Raw genomic sequence first — 19,563 nt, 5'->3', positions numbered from 1 at the left:
CAATTTATAAGACTTTCTAGGATTGCCTACATTCATTCAGATGTTAATAAATTTAGACACGCACACACACATTTATTAATATATATATGAATATGAGCAATACTAGAAAGTCTTATAATATGAAACGGAGAAAGTACTATATTTTAGTTAATCTCTCTTATTAACTACCACCATCCAAAAAGAATGCGATTCTCATCTTCCTCAGCGAAGAAGCACGCACATCAGCGATAAATTAATCGCAAGTTCGGCATACACAAGAAACACTAAACAGTAACATACATAACTTGTATGTGAAATCAGTTAATCACACGAAGTACATGACAAAAGAAAACTTCTGCAATTAAAAAAAATGGCATGCTATATGTATTGATCCACCATTATCTAAGTTTCACATTTTGCAGGGAAGAGTTTAACTTCTAAAGAAACATAAGCTCATTAATCAGATCATTGTTGCAATCTAGAGTGGATGGCAACACCATAAACTTAATTGACTAGAGACCTCAAAAACAGCTTAAGTAGCAAGGAAACTCAATATCAGAGCTCAAACGGTTAAATGCATAGACAGGAGCCAATGTACCAACCATAATGCTAATATTGCAATCACAAACACTCAACATGAGTTTCGAAGATATGTTACATCTTCAACAAACATTAGAATTTTACAATTGCGCACTAATATAAATTACACTACTTTCCCCTTTTATTTATGACACAAGATGGCTACAAACGAAGCACTAGAAGCCCCCTATTAACACAGCACCACTAAATCATCAGGATCCACAGTTCCTAAATACACAGCACGGTAGGAACATATAAGTTACTTGCCAGTTGAAATGAAACAGGGCCCAGCGAAGGGAATGGTTGGTGTTTTTTATGCATGAACTGTATTACAGCCAGTTGCGATCAGAGGTGCTAGCCCCGGTGAAGTTCAATTGCTTCTGATAATCCATACTGTTAGCAAGCATAGCCGCAATGTTGCCACCATGCACCCTGCCTTCTGGAACAGGTGATTGAACATGATGAAAAGCCTGCTTGGTGTTAGCGGCAAATGTCTCACCAAAGTTGAAAGAGTTTCCAGGAAGGGTCCCATGACTAACATCAGAATCAGCACCAGTAGAACCAGGCAGGGCAATAGTTCCAACTGTCTGACCACCACGGACTCGGCTATCTTCCACCAGCGCATTGTGTGCAACGCACAGGCCTTTCTTACCCCTTGCAAAGCGCTCACAAGTACCGCTGCCGTCTCCAAGGCCAGACCCTGATTGGCCCCATAAGCAGCGTTTACCTCCCCCATGTGCCTTGCAAAAGTCTGTACTCCCCTGTGCACTCTTGCTGCAGCCGGTAAACTGGCACCGCTTACCACCGCCATGACGGACACAGCAGTCAGTCCGTCCCCTTGCACTCTTGGTGCATCCTGGTACCACACATCGCTTTCCGCCTCCATGGGCAACGCAGAACTCGGTGCCACCATGGACACTCTTAGGGCACCCTTCAGCTGAACAGCGTTTCCCTCCTCCATGGGCCTTGCAGAGAGCAGTGCTTCCCTCAGCACCCTTGCTGCAATTCGGATGTGTGCATCTCTTCCCACCTCCATGAGCTTTGCAGAAATTAGTGCTGCCCTGAGCTCCCTTTGTGCAACCATCATGTTTGCAGCGACGGCCACCACCATGAGCGATGCAAAAGCCTGATTGGCCCTCTGCACTCTTTGTGCAGTTCAGTTTTTGGCATCTCTTCCCTCCACCATGCTTAATACAAAGGCCAGATTTTCCTCTCGCTGCCTTTCTACACCCATCACGGCTACAACGGCGGCCACCTCCATGGGCTATGCAGAAATCTGTGCGGCCTTCAGCGCTCTTTGTGCATCCAAGGTGCTCGCAGCGTCTGCCACCTCCATGTGCTTTACAGAAGATAGTTTTTCCCTCGGCTCCTTTCTTGCAACCTTCTCTCTGGCACCTTCTACCCCCACCATGTGCAATGCAGCGCCCTGAAGAACCTCTAGCACCTTTTGCACATCCTGGTTGTGAACAGATTTTTGTGCTGTTGCAGCGTTGTTGAAAGCTGACAACACCAGAAGTACTGGTTACTGGACTTTGTGGCGTTTGTATCATTGTTGGCAGTGGGGCAAGATCTTGAGACTGGTTGGAGCTACCTGGTAACTCTTTACTTGAAAAATGACCAGTGTTGTTCCTGGACTGATACAGATAAGGAAGTAGCTTACCACCAGATTTCCAGCGAGCAGATGTTGATCCTTCGTCCACTGTAGGCACTGAGGACATATTGCATGATTGCAGAAATACGGCCTGTTGTTTGGTTGCTGCAGAGAAGTCCACATTCGTCACAGCAGATTCACAGGGTCCAAAATTCAAAGATAACTCGAGATCCACAGGCTTCTCCAAAACTTTCTTGCCATTACAATCATAACTATCCAGTTTTGAAGTGCCTTCATTATACAGAGTAAACTGAAAATTCATGTCCAAATCAACAGATGAACCATCGTCCCTGTCCTTTGCTGAAGACATGGTGCAGCATGTTCCCATGCTCTGCTTGCTCGAGTCTGATGAGCTTGAGGAGTTACCTAAACCCAATGACAAGTCAACCCACTTCCGCTTGATCCCTCTTGACAAAGGATTGTGCATGCTGTCTTGGGCAAGCACATCAAGTTGTGAAGAACAAGCCATTGGTTGGCTGACTGGTGGACTAACGGTGGTCCATTTTTCAACATTTCTTGGATTCGTGCCAGTAAATTCCAAGAATCCAAGCTGTTTATCCATTGCCTCTAGTGGATGAGGATATGCAGTAAATCCTGGGAGCCCAAGTTGTAATTCAACTGCTTCAGGTGGCTGAGAATATTAAGACTCAAATTTGACCAATCTTAAGGGAAAAGTACAGTCAGTGGCGCTTCTGGGTTACATAATACACAAAGAAACTAAGAAGTCAGAAATATAAGCAGCTCCTTTGCCTTTTTGCATCCCCCACTGACAAATCCAGAAGTATCATTGCGATCCATTTCTTAGTTTTTAATTAAGAGAAAGGCTTCTTATTCAGATGGCAACAGTAAAGCTACAATCAGAAGCAAATGTCGCTGCTTTCATCCGATCAAATCAAGGAAGTTAGATTCTGCATGAAAAGAAATACACGTGTTGAACAACCCATTTAGAAGAGCAACATATAAAAAACAAAATGCACATAATAGAAAAAAAAAAGAACATACTGCATGGCTGTAATAAAAGTGGAGCATTTGTTTTATGCCTTTGAATGTTTAGAGGCTTAAAGCCCATATAGAGTGGTTCAGAAGAAATGTTAATAGATTATTTCCATGCAGCACTGTAGCTAAAAAAGTTTTAGCATGGAATTTAGTCATATGGAATCTAGTCCTTCAATTCGATGTCTGAAATTTGGTTGAATTGCCTTTTTTATTTAAAAACAAGAAAAGTCCATATTTGATCTCCAATTTTTCGTCCCTCGATTACAGAACCATCCATTATTTGGTGCCTCAACTTTTACAACCGTGAACATCTCATTACTAGGCACAGATCATTTAATACCATCAATTTCAATGACACATCATTAGAGAAAACCCCGGTTTGGGCTCAAGGATGAAATATGGACAGTTTTAACTAGGTCAACGCGACAAAGTAATCTGGTTATCTGAATAGATGAAACCAAAACGATAACTTTTTACAGGAAAAGGACGTATACATCTAAAGCACTAGAAAAGTTTTATCACAATTGACACCAAGCCTAGCAGCTTTACACGAAGGGATCGAATATTTGCACATGCATGCAGTACAACAACTACCACAAAAGTAGAATCAGTGCACTCCAGATAGGTATCACAGTCAGCAACTTTACATGGTAGGATGATGCATCATATAAATCGAAAATCAGTGTCGGGCGAATATTATTATTATCACAGTCAGCAGCTTCAAATCTTAGGAGCCATGACAGATCGATATTCAACCTAAAGAGAATATTCTATATTCTAGCCATCATGCACCAGGAGAAGTGGAATTTGGTCTCCAGATTCAACTATATCACTTGATAACTAATGATCAGAAATTCATGGTTTACATCCAAGAATCTATGAAGCACCGGACGGATAAAAGAGAGCATCTTCCACGCATGCAACCTAATCAATAAACCGAATCAAAACCCCAAGATTTTATATAATACACCCCAAGCACCACACCTACATCCTCCATATGCCTCAATTAAGTTTTCTTTTTTTTTCTTTTAAATATTGCAAGATTCAGTATCCACACTTGTTGCACGGTAAAAGGTAAGAACAAATATTTCAAAAAAAAAAACTGAAGAGTTGTATCATGTGGATACTGGTAAAAAAGATTGGATCAGAGTTAACACTCCCAATAGGCAGGTTTACACACGCATCCATCCAAGCGTCCACTTGGAGCGAAGTCAGTGATCTAACAACTACCGAGGCAACGAGAGACAATGAAATAATCATGACGCAATACACAAACACTACAACTACAAGGGCTCGGGCTCCCCGCGAGAGAGACGGATAACAGTATCGTTCCCGGGGGCGGCGCAACGAAGTGAACGAGAAACCCTCTAATTCCCTTCCCCGTCGCCGGTTCGCCGCCAAGCGCCGCCGGAGGCCGGAGCAGCATGCGCCAGAGCAGCAATCGAACTCGCACACCAAACCAGCACGCGTCCCGCCGCGCGCCCGTTCCAGCGAGCTATGGTCGGGCACGGGAACAGGCGGCCGACAGGGGAGGAAGAAATGGAAGGGAAAAAAAAAAAAGAACTAGAGAGAGGCAGCAGGAGACGGACCTGTGGCAGCGGCGGCGGCGGAGGAAGAGGCGGCGAGTCGGAGGGGAGACAAGTGGAGGAGGGTGGAGAGGAGAGGCGAGACGAGACGAGGCGATGAGGTGGTGGGATGGGATGGGAGGAATGGAGTGGTGTGGTGGTATTGTGGTGGTGGAGGGAGAGGGAGGGTGATGGTGGTGGGGAAAAGGGAAATCTGAGGTGGGTGATGCAGAGACGGATGGATGGAGAGGGGGAGGGTGGGCCGTGGCGCCGTGCAAAAGTGGAGATCTGTTCTCGCAGATGTTTTGTCCCCTCCCCATGTGGGAAAGTGGGATGCGCGGTGGAAAAGTTTATTTTCATTTATACCCTTCACAAAGGTCATATTTACACATATTGCTTTTTTATTGTTGATTTTACAGTGAGTCATAATTTGGACAGCTCATGTTTAATTAACTAAGTCGTATAATGGTGTATATCTTAGCTTACGCTTTTACGCTGGACTATATTTTTTTCTACAAATTGTATGTGCATTTTGGATTTGGTTTTTCCCTTCTCTTCTACCATTATCAGTCGCACACCACCATCAATCTTGGCTATATATTGTCTCGCGACACCTAAGCGCTTGAGCTATTGAGCACGAGAACCACATGGCTACATCTACTCTACCTAGCAGCCAACAAGTCTTTGGCCACTACCGCCTCTATAATCTTTATCCAAATTGTGCTTACTCACCTTGGTGCTAAGCACATGACAACTCGAGCTCGAGGGCATACCACGTGTAGGTGAAGGTTGAGGCTAGTCGTCTCAAACTAGCACAGAGCAAAAGCATGTTGCTTGAGCTCGATGGTCACGTTAATCTGAGGTTGGCCACTACCACCTTTCTCCTATTTCTTTCTAGATTGAGCAACCGGTGCTTTCATCCAGATCGGGCTACTGGAATTGGATATGATCGCTTGTCCAGCCCGCTGCAAAAGAACTCTAGCATCCTATTTCTAGCCACCTCCCCATTCATTTCTTTCTCGATTGAGTGTGGAAAGGTTGGAGCGTTGTCATAAGGGACCGCTCTGCGAAGCTTACATTCCCTCCGCTTTCTCTACCAATCCTCCTCACTCCTCTCAGATCAACAGCTTTGTGACATGGCACCCAACGATGGAGAAGACCATTGCGGCCTATCTGTTGGCAACTTTTTTGACAAGTAGACAAGCACGATCGGACACCTAAACGCATTGCGGTAATATGGAGTCACCAACCACCCCCAATTTAGCAAAAAGCTAGACCAAGATGGGTTTTGATATATTAAACCGGTTAACATAGCCGATTTAGATAGAACGATAGATAACTACACGTCTTATGGGCAAACGGAAGGTTTACGGGACAAACCTACAAAAGATTTTGCACTCTCGCAGCGAAGGCGGACGATTTACAACGCAAATCGACAAAGATGGACGAACTAGACTAGAACTATGTGAAAAGTAGATGCAATGTTTGAAAAAGCGATTCAATTGGCTAATTATAATAGATCGTACATTGTATGTTCCTTGTCCCTTATATTAGGGTTGGTCTTGTCTACTACAGGTCCTCCTCCACGTCCAATTTGGCATAGGAACCAAAGGAAAGTCGAAACATAGCCTCCCGAGTAAGGAATCTCGAGACTCGACAAAAACTGACTTGGGCTTGGACCCTGCCGGTCTGCCCGACCCATACACGGCGATCAAACCGGTCCAGTGGAGGAAACTGGCAACTTTCCCAAATCTTGGCAATTTTCCTTATTTTGAACCTAGCTACCAAATTTGGGTGTAAACAATATCGTTGCTCGAATCCCCTCAAAGAGAGCTTGTCGCTGAATCGCATTGTTGTTGCGTTGCCTTAGTTTTCTCTCTGACTCGCTGATCAACAACATGTAGAAAAAAAATTTCACACAAAACATACTCCCTCCGTTCAAAAAAAAATTAATCTAGGAATAGATGTGACCTCTCATTGTATTAGGAAGGATCACATTTTTCCTAGGTTAAGTTTTTTTGGATGGAGGAAGTAAGTGATAGAAAGAAGTGGTTGTATAGATCTATGTTGGTACAGAGATCGGGTTTTATAAATTCCCAATATCTTTTAAAAAAAAGGTGACGAAGAGACCAAACCAAACGTAAGGATCCATAATCAGTAAATTCCTACAAAGCGAAGGCCGTAACTGCAAAGCTGGCAAGAAACAACGCCAGTAGTCCAGACTTCCAGTACACCAAAACCAGCACGAGGCAAAACGGGAAAACAGCCAGGAAGGCACCACCCTCGCACGTTGGAAATCGGCGGCAAATTAACCAGGCGACCTACCTACGATTCCCCGAATATCTCCACACCCGTGACAGACAGGTAGGCCACACCACCATCTGGGACCCACATGTCATCGGCAAAATCTGGGCTCGCTGGTCACCCCATCTCTCCCCAGTGGCTGCGGGCCGCGGCGACCGCGGGCATGGCGGAAAATCAAATCCCCACCTCCACGTCACCGCTGACGCGAACACCCCCGCCGCCTCTCGTACCACTGACACGTGGGGCCCACCCCGAGCGACGTAGCGTTCGCAATCTTGGATTTTTTTTATTCTTTACGCCGTTGTGTGGGCCCCACTCGCTCGCGCGCACGCACTAGGGGGAGGGGGAGGCGGAGGGGAGGACGAGATCTTTCGCGTGGGACCCACCCCGTGTGGCCTGTCGTGTGTCGGAGGCACCAACTTGGCACCGCCACCGTCCAATTTGGCACGCTGCAGTGCAGGCGCACGCTCCCTCTGTCGTTTCTTTTCAACTTTTCACTTAAGTACAAGTGTACAACTACCACTACTACCATATCAAAAAAAATACTGCCCGGTATATCATATAAAATACTAGTAATTCTGAAAATAATAGGCTCCGTGGACCTGCACGATTTGGCCATTTCGATAATTCGATTGTGTGACGGCGACCGTGTTTATAACACTGATAATTAACTATCATATAAAACACTGTGATAACTGGTAAATTAACATATAGGATTGTCTAAAAGCACTAGAAAATAAATGGAACTCATTTAGAATCAGAAATTGAAACGACGAGATGCGCCGGTTTTCTTCTTGTTTGCTTTTCTTTTAAAAATATCCAAGTAGCTCGCCCATACAACTTAATTTCGAAAGCATTGGAAAATAAATGGAACTCGATTTAGAATCTCAGGATGCGCCAGTTTTCTTCTTGTTTTATTTTCTTTTAAAAGAATCCAAGTAGCCCATGTAAGTCACTGCTATCTCTAATCTCGCCGATACAACTTAATTTCGTAAAAAGAACACTTCTTGTGGCTCTATTTTCTCTTCTAACTTTCTACCTTGATCTAGTTTGTAGTAATTTCCTGTTGCACTTAGCGATTTTCTTATACTCTATGGACCTCTAGCATGATGAGCTAAGTTGCTCCATGTCTTCTCTGGTTAGGCATGAAAAATACACATCTCCGTAGTATATGATTGTCGTTGTGTTTCGTCACCATAGTGTTAAAGGAATTAAAGTGCACAAAAGCATAAGGTGGAAGGAGGCTGAGGTACATGCACTTTTGGTGTCGAAGGGTTAACTTCGCTAACTAGAATGGAGGTTTATGGGTGTGAGAAATCGTATAAAATTGGATAGAGACGAGAAATAAACTTATGAACACCGTTATAAGGGTGAGAATTGAAAGACTAGTCATTTGTAATTGGTATTTAGATTCCTTTTTTTAAGAGGTTAATTGGATCCATGCCACTGTAACTTTGCGAGAACAAAAAAGGAAAAATTGGAACCATGTCATTATAATTTTGCAAAATTTGAAATATGCCATCCTGACCCACATGTCATTGACTCATGTGGGTCCTACATGTCATTGAGATACCGATAGCATATCTCAAATTTTGCAAAATTATAATGGCATATCTCAAAATGCCACTACTATTCATCATATCGGCTACTCCCGTCCCCTTTTCCGTCTCCTCTCCCACACCGTTTCTGTTCCCGTCCCACATGTCGGTCCCATCTCCCCATCTTTTCCTCCATCCGGCGCGACCGCAGAAGGACAACGGCAGCAGCGGCTCCCGAGCACTCTCTCCGCGGATGGCGTCGAGGACAGGGACGCGGGGGACGAGGCTGAGCACCATGTGGCGGAGGGTGGGGAGGGGCTGAAGGTGAGGTCGCGGTCAATGGCACGGCGCGCAGGGCGAGGTACAGGTTGTGGTTGCCGCCCTGCAGGTGCGCGTTGGCGCGGTTGGCGAGCACCAGCAGGCGGACGCGGCGGCGGGAGGAGGCGAGCGCGGAGGAGAGGTTCCCGGCGAGCCCACGTGCAACGAGGAAGGACTCGAGCGAGGCGAGCAGCAGCGCGGCGAAGGAGAGGAGCACAGCGTGGGAGCCCGAGAGGGAGCCCTTGAGTGCATCGGCGTCGGCGAGGAGGGAGCGGAGGTTGTCAATGGCGCAGATGAAGTCGTGGAAGTGCGCGCGGCAGAGCTCCTCGATCTCGGTCTCCCGGTCCCGCGCCGCGGCCCAGAGCGAGGCGAGTAGTGGCTCGGGGCACCTGCACGTGAACACGCGCCGCACTAACGGGCCCAGGTCCTCCCCGGCGGTGATGGCGATGGAGAGCTGGGCGAGGTCGGCCTCCGACGCCGCCGCCGACATCGGCACATCACCAGGCTGCTTCTGCCGCATCGGGATCTGGTCATCCCCATTGAGTTCTTCGTCGTGTTCTCGTCGTCCTGCCGCCTTTTGATTTGATTGGATTTGTTCGCTTTGGTCATTGCTTGTTGACGATGAAGTTGGGCATGGCAGATTCCGCCAGCAACAAGGTGGCGTCGGCGGGGCCTCCTCTCCCAGCTCGCTGTTGACGCCGCCCTCGCCGTCGTCGATCCAACTCACCCGGACCTCCTCGCCCAGTTCACCGTCGACGCCGCCCTCGCCAGGAAGTCCGCCGCGGTGGTCGGGATGAGGACGGGAATGGAGACGGCGTGAGAGAGGAGGACGGAAAATATGATTAAATTGGCATGGTTCTAATTTTAGAAATTTCCAATGGCATGTAGCCTATATAACGAATAGTAGTGGTATTTTTTCAATTTGACAAAGTTATAGTGACATGGATCCAATTAACTTTTTTTTTTAATGTTCACAATCATCCATATAAAAGGAAAATTTTGTTGCACACAACACTATGGTTTGGAATAAGAGGACTCGCCCATACCCTCTTTTTTTTTTCTCCTTTTGTCCTGACATCTTAAAGTTCTACGAAAAATGAAAGGATGGATAATGGATGAAACTCCTAGCCAGCCACTACGGCGAGACCTTTTAAAGTTTACACTTTATACATGTGGTGATGAGTAGGCAAACACTATACTCCCTAAGTCCAAAAAAAAAAAAAGTTCAATCCCAACTATAAATCTGGATACACTTATACACAAATTTATAGCTAGGATTTGATCTTTTATGGGACGGATGGTATACCGTATACACCACCAGATGATCCCTCCTGCATACATGGAAGCTCAGAGTACTCATCGGTTGAACACAAGAATTTAAGCGATTTCATATCGATTTACTTTCTCTGATTCACTTTTCATACTATAAGGCGTTGTGGGTATCAAATAGCTAGATTCATGGATCAATGTATGTGATTTATATATGTGTCCGAATTCATATGGATATGGAGTCCAAAACATATATAATGTGAAACTGAGGAATACATATTATAAAATGGCCAATTGCATAAATGCCACAGTTTCTTGTATTTGTCAAACTGCCAATGGTTTTTTTTATCTAATCTCATGTACCACTAGTTTCATTAAAAAAAAGTTGTTCTAAAATACCACTTACTTTTAAAGTTGACTAATAGCAAGTCAAAATGGTTTCAACTCTCCTTGAAAAAAAAATGTTTCACCTTTTTCAATACCAAAATGCTCTGAAGACTGAACAATTGACTAAAAATTTAAAAGCAAATTGATAAAAAGAATACAAAAAACATAGAAAACTCCTCATCTCTTCCCCTGCGTCACCATCCTCCTTGCCAATTGCCATGACTGGCCTTCCCGCACGTCTAGCGGGCCAACGACCTCCAAAACCGTTTACCCTCTCATTATACTGTTGCACGAGCTCTCTCTCTACGTGCATGGCCGATGGCCATGAGCTTTTAACACGTGAAACCGTTGATATTTTGATACACGTTTGAGTATTCATCTTAATTATTAAAGAAGTTTATAGAATTATTTATTTTTTATTATGATTTTGTTTATCGTTAAATGTACTTTTACCATTATTTACATTCGTATATTTACACGTGATTTTTTAAAAGAACAAACGATCAATCGCGTGTCAAATAGTTAACAACGTGATCTATGAAAATCCGAAGGTGATTTTAGTCCCTCCGGAAGTATATTGGATGCTTTATACATCGACATATCGTGTATCACTGAAATTAACCGTAATTATGAACACTTGTTAAATTTAGGATGTATATAAACCCGAGTTGACATGTTTTACCACAAGAAAACCTAACCTGCCGAGCTCCACACAATTCGCGGAGGGGGCATAATATATTAATGTAATGCTACAACTTAATTGCAATTTTAACCACTGTCATGCTTAATTAATCACCCGTAGAAGAAGAACACGACTAGTTGAGTCATGCATCTGATGCTGATCGAAGTTGTGTGCCGTGCAATGCGTACGTACGTAGGCTGCATGATCTCATCAGGCTATTTCATATTTTCCTCTTGGAGGCAGCAGGTGTGGAATAATCTAAGCTAGGAACCAATGGAAACTTCACCCACTTTGCCAGGAAATTAGGGGTAACCGTGTGTCTAATCACCTACTACTCTGCTCATGACCATGAACGCCTACGTTTCATTTGTTTCTTTGAAAGGTTGATTAATTAACCAGGCGATATATGGGCAACGCAATCAGCCTGGAAATATATTGTTAGAGGGAAGAAAATAGGCGTACGCTAAAGAACGTGAAGACGGCATGTCGACATTATGGGCCCACCAGTGACGCGAACGAGTCCAGCTATAAGCTAAATTAATTAAGTCTAGCACGATGACGAAATGTGATGAACTCATGATGGTTAATATCTCGATCGATCTGCTTTGATTAATTTCCGCTTCCATCGATGGTGAGAGCTTTCTTTTCTTTTCTTTTTGAATGAACAGTTAGACCAAAAGCAACCTCTACTCTACATCATCTATCAAAAAGAATGAAATTCGGGGAGGATGTACTCGTTCAGATTCATCTAAAAAATTGTTTCTACTAGGATGGAGGGAGTACTCATATTAAGGGGTATTCACGCTTTTGATCATATTTTGTAACTTAACTATAAATTAATTTGATCTTTTTTTCAAATTTACTCATTGGACCCTTTTTTTTAAAAAAATAAAGGTCAGATCTAACCCTATTAACTCAAGAAAAATATATTTTTTATGGCGTTGATTTGATCCAACTTTCTCAGTGTTTTTTTTGCGCAAACCTAATTAATCTTGATAAGTAATTGTTTTACCATGATAAAGCTCATGACATTTACATAAGTAAAAAAAGTTACACATCTAATTCCAGCACTATAAAAATGACAGAAACGTTCACTTCCACCGCCACACGCTCGCTCAAAGCCGAATCCTGCAGACCATCACTTCCAACCGCACCAATGTCCTCCTGATCGGATCGAGGAGGAGGAGCGCCGCCGATGCCTGTCATCCATCGTCCTCCTCATTATTTGGATCGCCCACTGCTACCCGTCATCCTCCCCGAGTCCTCACTCGGATCAAGGAGGAGGAGAAGCGACGCCACTCGTCGTCCTCCACGTTTAGATCTAGGAGAAGAAACGTCGTCGTCCTGCCACCTTTGAGCACGCAGCCGTCCTCCCTATTCGGATCAAGGAGGAGCGTCGCTGTTACTGCCTCCCACAGCTTGCACATGCCCTCCGCGCGTCACCGCCGCCATTCCCTCCCTCCACGTGCCGTCCCTCCCTCCGAGTCCCCGTTGACAAGCGAGATCCCAATAGCCTGCTAGCCCCGACGCTTCCCTTCCACTGCATGAAAAACCCTACAACTTGAAGTTGTGGCTGTAGAGATGGAAGGATAAGGCCAAGTGAGTTAAGGGGCATTTTGATCATTTTCCGCCTCTAAATATACTTTCTAGTTGCATTACTAATGTTATGGTTACGATAGGGGCCAAATGGTAGGTTTGGTTTGGAAAATAGGATCTAATGGGCAAAGTAAAAAAAAACCAGGGTCAAATTAATAGTTAGCTTTTGGAATGGAGTCAAACGCACAATTAACCCTTAATGTTAATTAGTGGCAGCAATTGACGTAGGCTAAGTTCGAGCAAACGAATAGCCTAGCATTTTAGGCAGCACGTAAAATGAATTATAATAATCAGAGTGTATTAATTATGAGTAAATTTAATAAAACATCACCTATTATGATACAAGTTGTACGAAACCATGGGGATTTTGGCATGTGACATATATAATATTAGTATTATGTATTATGGTTCTAAAATTTCACAAAACCACAAACGTTAACCAATTTTACATACTTCCATACTAATAAATTTCAGATGTGATTATAGAACACAAAAGTGTGATAGATTAAAGTAAAAATGATGTATAGTGTGGTTTTGTGAAACTTGGTTATGTGCCACATGGTAAAACCCTAGTGGTTTTTGTGCAAAAGTTTACTCTTGGCTGCTACGGGTGGCTGGGTTAGTAGTAGTACTGGGCTTTGCACCCTGCGGGCTAGAGCTTCCGGCCTCGTGAATGTCTTGGGCTCTTGGCGTGTGCTGCTGGGCTAGTCATTTCACCGGAGCCTGTGGCGCTCGTTGTCACCGTGTGGCATAGAAAGCCACAGGGCCTTCTGTCATGTGGGACATCTCTTTCAGTGTGCTACTATGGTGCAACGGCGGCCCCCCGGAGTCGAGGGATGTAGTAGGGAGCACATCACACTCACACCGGCAGGTGATCCGGAGGAGGTGGCGGTAGTGGCAAGCGGATCGGAGGTGATCCAAGCGATCGAGCATCATCTCAGACCCTCTCTCTATTCCTTTCCTGCCCTCTCCAGTCCACAGTCCCTATCGCCCATCAAAGGTACGTAGCTCACTATTTTCCCAAGCCCTAAAATCTCTCAGAGAATTTGTAGTATTTTTCTGTGGGAATGAATGAATATTAGGCTGATTAAGGGATTAGTTGCTATCATTCAAAGAAACTGTATATTGTGTGAGTTTTATAATTTGTCATGGTCTATATATGCAGATAGAAGTAATATTGGAATCAGCCAATCTGATTCCAAATTCTCGAGGAGACGTCCTCTCGTTATTTGCATGTCATTTAAATAATTATGAAAAAAAATTATAAGATATATTAATATGTGATAAATTAGATCACTCCACAAACTTTGCAGTGATACCTTTTTCATACGTGCACCAGACGAATGATGTGTTAAGATAAGAGAGATGAAAAGTTCCTGAGTATAGAGGACATAATTAAAATGTCTATGTTGATAAATAAACTTTTTCCTTCCTCGTACCTTTGACGAAGTTCCTTGATTTCTAGCGAATAAATATATCCGCCTTATAGCAGTCTGCTGCTGTGAGAAGGAACAACTAGTTTGTAGTATTTTTATGGTGCGGACTAAGAAGTATGGTCCCTACTGCATGATCACTTCAATTTCTTCATTGAGACAAGATTGGTGTGTGTGAGTGGATGTCACACTTCAACTTTCTTCAGAGATATCATCTAAATGATTGGAATAAATTATTGGCCTTCTTGGCTGAACTTTTGAGAACTGCACCAAAAGATTGATGACATTCAGGATACAACTTTTGAGACCTTTACATGCATGTCTTGTAGTTGGGTTGTCACCGCAGCATAACAATTGTAGTGTAATTAAATTTATTCCCGTTGCAGCGCAAGCCATTTGGCCAATATAAAAAGTATCATTTAGGTTCCTTCTTATATTTACCTAAGAAAAGTGTACAGAGTACCAAATAGACTTATTATGACAAACATTACCCAAATCTCACATCTAAATAGCTGAAAATATATGCAACAGCACTCAAATAGACTTATTTTGAAGTTCTCTATTGTGCTGTATGCATTATAATTTTTTCGTATTCACATATCTAATTTATATTGCTGGTTGCTAAAAATATGAGAAACTTTGCTGAGATCTGACTTATAAACAGTACATACATCATACATGTACAGGAACAATGACTGTAGATGTACAGTACACTATCTCTGTCAATTAGCGGTACCATTCATTTATAAATCCATATAGTCCATGATTAATGAAATTTTGAAGTACATGCACTGGTTAGGCCAATTTCTGATTCAAGTCCACATCCATTCTTTATTATTCCTTTGGGATATCAATCATTTGACATGTGAAATACTGTGTTCGTTTGTGATATCATTCATTATTCGTTTGGGATAGAGTTTTGAAGGAATTAAATTCAAGATTGTGTTCTCAATGGAAATGGACATGAACTCATAACTTAACATATTGGTTTTCTAATAAACATACTTTTATATTAGATTGCTACTCAAATAAAAGGTGAGGAGACCGATCGATGGGATCTGGCAGTCTTAACCTGTGATTGATTGAGCGAGTCTTGTTCTCTGATCCTGACGACCTACTCTGCTCCAGATTGGAAGGAATGCGGCACCCTCACCTTTACACGCCGGTAGACCTGCACCTCCCAAACTTCGTTCCTCTGTGATTGTCACAAGGGGAAATCATCGTGCCCTACCTGGGAACCTCCATCTTTATCGTCTTTGCCATCTGGTTCATCTCTGGTACGCGACTCTCCTTCTACCTACTGTCTATCGTATCATCTGTATCCCCTACTTCCTTTCCAATCCCGCATTTGTCTCCAAAATTGTTTTTTTTCAGAGTCCAGAAATCATTCCTTTGACCTCCTTTGTGCAAAGTTGGGATCTTTAACTACATATCACTATGCTTATTGTTTGCTTTGGCAGTTATTGGCATGCTTCTAAGTCTCTAAAGACCAAGACCCAATGACTATAAACACTACCAGTTAGCAGCAATCTCCATCAGTGGCGTAGCCAGGAACTTTTCGCCGGGTAGTCCTACTTTGGAAGTTTACATCACATACGAAAATTTTATCGCAAACCCCACATATAAGTATAAATTTAGGTAAAAGGTGATACAAATATAGCAATAATAATATCTTAATTGACTAAAGGAGCTGCGCACTGGTGAAGGCCGAAAGGAGCTGCGGCTCCATCCTCACAACTCTAGCGCCTGGCCGCCTGATCTAGTTGGGTTCTTGGGCTTGTGTTGTTGGGCCAGTTGGGTCTGATTTTTTTTAGGGTTGGGGGATCTGGTCTCTGGGCCAAAATCGGGGTAGTCACGAGCCCATCGGGACTACCCCTGCTACGCCCCTGATCTCCATGCCATTGCTTCTGCTTTTACCTTTGCAGGAAGATGTGGAGGCAAGCTGTCCAAGACTCCAAGACCGATCGTTTGCTCATGTGCTGGTGGGCCTTCACCGGTCTCACTCACATAATGGAGGGAACCTATGCCTTCGCGAGCTCATGAGAAGAAGGTTAAAGTCCTCTTCAGCAATCAAAACCCCTCTTTCTTCGATGAAGTTTGTATGTCGTCCCTGCTGCTTACTTGCCCTGCCCTTGCCATCGTTTATTCACCTTGGAGGTAACAGGTATATATGGCCTCTGCATTTGTTCAGGGAAAGAGTACAGCAAAGGCGACTCCAGATATGTCGCCAGAGACCCAGCAACAGTTACAGTTGAAGCAATTACAGCCGTGTTGGAAGGCCCTGCATTACTCCTTTCTGTGTATGGTTTCTCTCATCTTGTGTTCTGATTCAGGATAGACAGCTTACTTTATTTCATTTTCCGGTTATAAATATTCAACGCAATTAACTTTGACCATCCATCTTATTTAAAAATTATGTAAATATTATTTATTTTGTTGTGGCTTGTTTTATTATTAAATGCATTTTAAACGTGACTTATATTTTTGCATATTTACACTAAATAAGATGAATGGTCAAATTTCATGGTCAAAGTTTATTTCCTCAAATATTTATGACTGAACAGAGTAAGAGTATATTCCTCTTACCTTGAATTTCATTCGTTAAGTGTACAACACTACTGATGTACATCTTGCATTCCATGTAGTTCAGAATATAGCCTTTTGTTTTCTAGTTTCTAGCTGACAAAAGGTTTCACTGCTTGCAGCTATGCCATCGCACGCCAGAAGTCTGACAGCCATATCCTCCAGTTCACTGTCTGTCTTGGTCAGCTCTACGGATGCTTGGTTTACTTGCCTACTTGGGTGGCTTCAACTTCTGGGCTAGTCCGTTCTACTTCTGGGCTTATTTCATTGGACCCAACAGTTTGTGGGTTGTGATACCAACTCGGAAAAAGTATACATTGATTCTCTCAACTATCGCCGGAGTATGATTCATATCTTCCAACCACAAAACCGGGTATATCGACTCCTCCAACTATCAAAACCGGAGCAAACAATATCCCTGGGTGGTTTTGGATGGCGTGCCACCTATGTGGCGGTCTTGACCGAGTCTTTGTCCTACGTGGTGCTTACGTGGCATTAGAATAAAAACAAAAAAATAAAAAGGAATATGTTGGACCCACATGTCATTCAAACAAATAAAGTATTGTGGGAGCCACTGACATGTGGGACCCACATGTCATCCTCCCTCGCCATCCCTTCTTCCTGCTCCCTCCCTCTCTCTCCCTTATCTCTCTCTCTCCCCTGCCTTTCTCCTCACCTTGGCCGGAGCAGCGGTGGGGAGCGGCAGCGACAACGGGCAGGAGTGGCGGCGGTGGCGGTGGGGACGGCGGTAGGGAGAGGGAGGTCCTAGCCAAGGGCGCGGAGGTCGGCGAGGGTGTAGACGCCGGGAGGCATGTAGGAGGCGAGGTCACCGGCGGCGGCAGCGGGTCCGAGGCGGCTTTGTCGGGTACCCATGTCGCGGTGAGGTGGCAGCAGGCGGTGTCGACGGAGTCGCGGGCGGCGGCGGCGGAGGGTTGGGGGTGGATGCAGAGGTTCTTGCAGGAAGAGAGGCTGAGGGCGAGGAGGGAGCGGGAGGCAGTGGCGGGTTGGTGGGCGAAGAGGAGGCGGAGCTCGGCGAGGGTCTTCTCTATCAGGCCCTCCAGGTCGGACTTCATCGCTGCGGTGAGGATGGGGCCGGTGGGCCACCGGAGTTTGGAGGAGAGTCGGATCTCGTGCTTCGGTCGGCCACCGTCACCGCCCGCCGCCACTCCCTACCGCCGTCCCCACCTTCATCGCCGCCTCTCCCGCCCGCTACCGCCGCCGCTCTTGCCCGCTGTCGCCACCGCTCCCCACCGCCATCCCCACCGAAGAGAAAGGCCGAGGGAGAGAGAGATAAGGGAGAGAGAGGGAGGGAGGAGGAAGAAGGGAAGGAGAGGGAGGATGACATGTGGGTCCCACATGTCAGTGGATCCCGCAATACTTTATTTGTGTGAATGGCATGTAGGTCCCACATATTCTTTTTATTTTTTGTTCTTATTCTAATGCCACGTAAGCGTCACATAGGACAAAGACTCGGTCAAGACCGCCAATTAGGCGCCACGTCATCCAAAACCACCTCCAAAATCACACATGGGCATTTTTTGCACCGGTTTTGATAGTTGGAGGAGTCGATATACCCGGTTTTGTGGTTGGAGGACATAAATCATACTCGAGCGATAGTTGAGGGAGTCAAAGTATACTTTTTCCTACCAACTCTCATCGCCATAAAGAGATGGAAGAAGATTTTTGCGGCACTTGAGTTTGAAAAGGTGGAGGCTAAATATGCAAAGGGTGTACCTTAGTCACAGTTTGGCTGGAATAAATACACACCTGTACTGTGGACAATATCATTTGTTCCTGCCAATGTTTTAAATAGCAGGATAAGGCATTTAGCGGTTAGCTTCTCAAACAGCTATAGTGGGCTAAATGGTGCTATAGCAGCTAAATTGTACATGAGAGCAAATAGCTAGAACTCTTCTCAAACAGCTATAGCGGGGGATTTAAAACCCTGGTTCCTGCTATGGAAACCCTTGTGTTACTGAAAAAAAATTGCCTTGTATACCCTTTGGGCAAACAAGCAAACATCACTGTTAAAATGGTGGTGACTTTGTGCTACTATGTCTTGCTGTAAAAATAAAGTTTTATATCTAGATCATCAATCAGGTTTGCATGCAGTTGTCCTCCTTGAAGAAACAATATGGTAGGGTTTGCCCATTGGAAAACCCTACATGTCCTACTGCAAGTTGCATTTCAGTTTGCCCGATCGAACACAATAACACTCCCTGTTTGAGCGTGGACACTAATACCCATCCTATGTGAAGCTATTTTGCTTCCCCTTTTCTTGTTTGGATTAAGTCTACATAACCCCCAACCTATTGTCAGGAGATTACTTAACCCCCTCACCTTACAGACCAGGTATTTAACCCCCTAATCTTACTAAAACCGTTTAATTAACCCCTTATGGTGGTTTTGCTCCCTGGTTTTGCCTTGCTGGCATGCCACGTTGGACAAATGGATTGATAGGCATGCTGTGAGGGTCGCTTGATTTTCTCCGGCAAAGCCTTGTCCTCTATCCCTCTATTTACATTGAAAATCTATACCATTTTTATGGTTCCTGACATTGCCATTGAAGTTGGAATTGCATACAAGTGCAAGAATTCAGCAGCCCGAACAAAATAAGAGGCAGAATATAAATCTTTAGACAAACCATTTACAAACACAAATATGCTCCACAATCTTTCATGAA

The 19,563-nt window shown here is 44.3% G+C and overlaps 2 protein-coding genes and 1 pseudogene across 2 annotated transcripts; 1 reads left to right on the top strand and 2 right to left on the bottom strand.

The window, feature by feature from the left end:
* Nucleotides 1-564: 564 nt before the first annotated feature.
* LOC127776567 (uncharacterized) lies at nt 565-4,993 on the bottom strand. Its single transcript, XM_052302983.1, has 2 exons — nt 4,795-4,993; nt 565-3,117 (listed from the first exon to the last, which is right to left on the bottom strand). Exon 2 carries the CDS (start codon nt 2,769-2,771, stop codon nt 888-890), a length of 1,884 nt encoding a protein of 627 aa, XP_052158943.1. The 5' UTR covers nt 2,772-3,117; nt 4,795-4,993; the 3' UTR covers nt 565-887.
* Nucleotides 4,321-9,450, bottom strand: LOC127776969 (exocyst complex component SEC15B-like). Its single transcript, XM_052303511.1, has 2 exons — nt 8,907-9,450; nt 4,321-4,331 (listed from the first exon to the last, which is right to left on the bottom strand). The coding sequence occupies exons 1-2, from the start codon at nt 9,448-9,450 to the stop codon at nt 4,321-4,323; spliced, it is 555 nt and encodes a 184-aa protein (XP_052159471.1).
* A 5,985-nt stretch (nt 9,451-15,435) lies between these two features.
* On the top strand, nt 15,436-18,619 carry LOC127776968 (probable 3-beta-hydroxysteroid-Delta(8),Delta(7)-isomerase; annotated as a pseudogene).
* Nucleotides 18,620-19,563: the final 944 nt, after the last annotated feature.

This window comes from Oryza glaberrima, chromosome 6 (assembly GCF_000147395.1).
Source record: "Oryza glaberrima chromosome 6, OglaRS2, whole genome shotgun sequence".
Taxonomy (NCBI): domain Eukaryota; kingdom Viridiplantae; phylum Streptophyta; class Magnoliopsida; order Poales; family Poaceae; genus Oryza; species Oryza glaberrima.
This window is presented reverse-complemented; position numbering and strand designations above follow the sequence as displayed.

Excerpts from the sequence above, each read along its gene's own strand:
- LOC127776567 (XM_052302983.1), bottom strand. The coding sequence starts at position 2,771 with ATGGATAAACAGCTTGGATTCTTGGAATTTACTGGCACGAATCCAAGA.
- LOC127776969 (XM_052303511.1), bottom strand. The coding sequence starts at position 9,450 with ATGCGGCAGAAGCAGCCTGGTGATGTGCCGATGTCGGCGGCGGCGTCG.